The sequence below is a fragment of the Heptranchias perlo genome, chromosome 17 (assembly GCF_035084215.1).
Source record: "Heptranchias perlo isolate sHepPer1 chromosome 17, sHepPer1.hap1, whole genome shotgun sequence".
Lineage (NCBI taxonomy): Eukaryota > Metazoa > Chordata > Chondrichthyes > Hexanchiformes > Hexanchidae > Heptranchias > Heptranchias perlo.
In genome coordinates this window covers 37,461,842-37,465,943 of record NC_090341.1, presented here as the reverse complement: position 1 = coordinate 37,465,943, position 4,102 = coordinate 37,461,842, and the positions used below count along the sequence as shown (strand labels likewise).

The 4,102-nt window shown below is 44.4% G+C and overlaps 1 protein-coding gene across 1 annotated transcript; it reads right to left on the bottom strand.

Annotated features, from left to right (window-relative positions):
• Positions 1-264: 264 nt before the first annotated feature.
• Positions 265-2,756, bottom strand: gpr27 (G protein-coupled receptor 27). Its single transcript, XM_067999134.1, has 2 exons — positions 2,547-2,756; positions 265-2,328 (listed from the first exon to the last, which is right to left on the bottom strand). Exon 2 carries the CDS (start codon positions 2,127-2,129, stop codon positions 1,014-1,016), a length of 1,116 nt encoding a protein of 371 aa, XP_067855235.1. The 5' UTR covers positions 2,130-2,328; positions 2,547-2,756; the 3' UTR covers positions 265-1,013.
• Between the last annotated feature and the right edge of the window lie 1,346 nt (positions 2,757-4,102).

Sequence of the window (4,102 nt, the reverse complement as noted above, 5' to 3'; positions counted from 1 at the left end):
TTATAATATATCATGATCAGTTGTAACTATTTTACCAAAACACCCCAAATAGTACATTTTAATTTGAAATCCATTAATCTAATTTCACACTGTGGAGAGAAAAACTGTTCTTCTGCTTAATAAATTTATTTTCAAGTAAAAACAGTGGAAATGTACAAGAGAAAAAAAGCTACCATCTTGAATCAATCAAATCATGAGTACAGTATAACTTACTAATTTGTCCATTTTGTATGACAATAACTATAGCTAACACTAAACCATTAGACTGTTATTTACATTTAGCTAGAGAAAGAAATGTAAAATTGACATTTATTTTTCAAAGACAGTTTGTAAAATGCACATTAAGATATGAAATTGCAAAAAGTAACGTTTAAAGGTCAAAACATTTTTCCAATATATTACAACGCAGAGAAACAAGCTAAGAAAATATCAAAAGGGAAGGTACCATCATACAAAGTTCTTAAATTGGAGAGGGGGGCGGGGAAACGTGTCACTGAAATTATGATTTGTACAATTTTTACATTCCAGTTCACTTCTGTCTTTTGGACATTAGTAAATAATTCACTGCCCAGTGTAAAGAGCAGCCCAGCTAGCGAACAAGTGTGAAATTCATTTATTGTAAAACGACACTCAGAGATTGGGAAAAGTGCTTATTCATGTTTGAATTCCCTGATCAATACGTTTTCAAGCACTCAGTAAAACTTCTATCAAATTGGGGCCAACGTGAAGATGACGTTAGAGATCCTAATATAAAGTGGCCATGAGCAATTCGTATTCCAGAGAAATTAACTTGTCCTCAAAACACTTGACTCAGCGTCTCCCACTTCTTCAATGTAAACAGAAACCATTGGACTTGTCTGTCCTGCGACCAAGGTTAATCCGCCAAACGCCTGCGTGTACATCATTAAGACTTCCCTTACGGATTTTCTCGTGTGTGTGTGGTGGGGTGTGTGTGTGTGTGTGTTTTAAAACTGTAACGAAAGGGTGAGGTGTTCCTGCTCTTCAAATATCTTTTAAATAACACAGTAAGCTTCCCGGGGCGTCTGTGTGCTTTGAAAACAAGGGAAGTGGGTTCTGAAGCAAATCCTCAGCTCTTTGTTGAAGATGAAGCACAAGATAGGGTTGACCCCCGCCTGGGCAAATGTCATCCACACTGCAGCGGTCAGGTAGACCTGTGGGATGGTACTCGCTTTAACAAAGACCCGCAGATAGCATGCGACAATGTAAGGGGACCAGAGCAGCAGAAAAAGGACGGTGATGATGTAGAACATCCTGCCTATTCTCTTTTCCATTTTGAATTCATCTAAGACGAGGAGTCTCTTGTTCTGGTTGTGTGTTGTCTGCCTGATCCCCACCAGGGTCGGGGGCGTTGGTCCTCTGCCGAAGCCCGCGATCCAGTTGGCGGCCGCTTGACCCGTGGCCCCCGGTCCGTGAAACGTCCAGTTTTGGCTGATGGCCGGGATCAACTGGGCGGGTTTCATCTTCCGATGGTCGTACACGAAGAAGATGAGCTTGACGTAGACCATATGTGTGGCAGCGATTATAACCGCCAGCATCAGCATGAAGCCCAAGGTGTCGTTCGCCTTCACGTAGCGGTGCTCGAAGATGCACTGCTCTTCCTCACGGATGAATTTGTAGGTGCCCACGTCGAATACGGGTGGGAAGGCCATGGCCACCGACAGGGTCCACACCATGCAGATGACCGCCACGCAAGTCCACACCGTCATCCTCTTGGAGTAGAAGCGGTGGTGGGCGATGGCCATGTACCTGGTGATGCTGATGCAGAACATCATAAAGGCGGCGTGGAAGCAGAAGAGGACGGCGGCGAAGGCGATGATCTTGCAGCTGAGCAGGCTGTAGGTCCAGGCCGAGCCGCTGCTGATGGAGATCATGACGAAGGGGAAACAGACGAGCGAGCGGACAATGTCGGCCAGGCACAGGTCCAGGAGGAAGTAGTAGGGAGCCCGGTGCAAGCTCGGGTCTTTGAAGACCAGGAAGGAGAGCAGCAGGTTCCCGGTGAGGCTGATACAGATGATCAATCCCAGAGAAGCCAGCTTGACGGCGGAGGCGGTGATGGCGTAATTTTGAAGAGAACTGTTGGTCTCTTCGAGCTCACTGGCGTTCGCCATCTATGCTACCATGAAACTGACAGCCTCGATCCTCCCCCGTCACCAGCTCAATGTCTCCATTTCCATCGGAAAGGGCAGACCACGCAAACAACAAAGTTCCTTTTAATCTTCATTGTAAGCACCATTGCCCGGGGGATGTCCTTAACCGAATGATAATTTGTTTTGTTTTTTTTTCATCCGCCCTGAAGACCAATCATTTCTGAAATAGGAACATGAGACATTTGTTTAACTGTCTGAATCGATGTGCAAAGAAACCTCTGGTCTCTTAAACCCCCCCACCACCACCACCACCACAGCAGCAAACACCAGCTGCCTCGTACGGTGTTTACCAAACGAGCGACGGTTAAACCACATAACACAAAAAAATAAATCCCCCAGAAGGTAACGTTAGGTGAAAATAATAATAAATAATAATACCTCTTCTTTCCCAGCCATGGCAGGGAGCTGAACTTCCGGTGAGTGGTAATAGAATGACTTTAGGGTTAGTGTGAGGCTGCGCAGAAGAGAAGGTGGCAGCTTTTCCCAGTCTGGAAAAAAAATCTCAATCCTTTTGTTTTGAGCTGATAAAATCCCTGACCCCGCCATCTGCCCAGCCCGGGCTCCGAGCTTTCTCTTGCATGAAGAAAAATCCAGTCCTTCCAGCCCAACTGCGCAAGTTCCCTGCTGCACTGTACAAGAACATCATCCCCCACCTTCCCCTCCCATCCCCTCCCTCCATCCCTCCCCCACTCCCCCTGTCAAAGCAAGATCGGTAAAAGCAGTCATTCGTCTTTCGTGCTGCTGCTTCTGTACCGTACCCCGGAGTGACTGGCTCTAACCAGTGTCTTTAAACACAAAGAGAGGACGGTCTAATGTCTCCTGAATTTATTTTTCAGCCACTGTAAATGTGAATCATAACCAGACAGACTATAGCGGAGTCCATTATAATTGGGAATGGAAAAATCTTTTTTGTAGATGTCATTTATAGCCTATAGGAATTGGTTTTTTTGGATATACCATGCAGTAAACCAGTATCGGTCATGTGTGGATTATAGAGATGAAAGATCGTGCCTATACATTTTTATGTCTGCTGCATATTTTCCATAGTAACCCAAACATAAATACAAACACCTACAATACAGACCAACAAACATGCATTATACGGGTGACAAAGATAACACCATCATTGCAGTCAGAATGTCCCTGCTATTCTGCTCGTTTTCTATTTGGGGGAAAGGGCTGGAGTGGAATAAATACTTCCGAAATAAACCGTAGATTACGCTGCCCACCTTCTTGTGTTAAATCCTCTGCACGTTTTACACTGAACTCTTCTGGAGTACAAAATAATTAGGCAACAATGCTTCCATTTTATATTGGTGCGACAAAACAATTGTGCTTTTTTTCTTAGGTTTTACAGCAGGCACTAAAAAAGCAATATTAGAAACAAATGAAAGCAGAGTGGAAGATAAATGCAAGTAATCTGGTAGCTCTGACACAAACAATTGGACCAAATCAGCCTATTCGATGCCAGCTGGGAAGTAGCTGTGACTCTCCTCTGCTTGAGCTTTCCCGTCATGTAGTTAATAGACATGCACCCCCCGATGGACACGTTCGCTGTAGCTCTGATCCTGCCGGGAGGCGGGCTTGACAGAAGTCCAAACAGAGAAGCTCCTAAGGATTTCCGACCGACAGGTTGGGAAGCTAATCGCGTGTTTCACGTTTTTTGAAAAATTACCTATCAGTATATAACATTATCAGTTACATTACCCAAATATGATGATTGCAAAGTGAACATGTAAAATACTAAACCAAGAAACTGTGGAGTTCGTGTAATGTAATTCATCATACAAACATTGTTATAATTACTCGCATTTGTAACTTGGGGGAGTTTTATGGGCGGAGATGCATTCGGGCAGACGGATGGATAGACAGCCATAAAAGATGATGAGATTTGAGCATATTGGCTTGGAGTTTCCACATGATTTCCGCGTAAT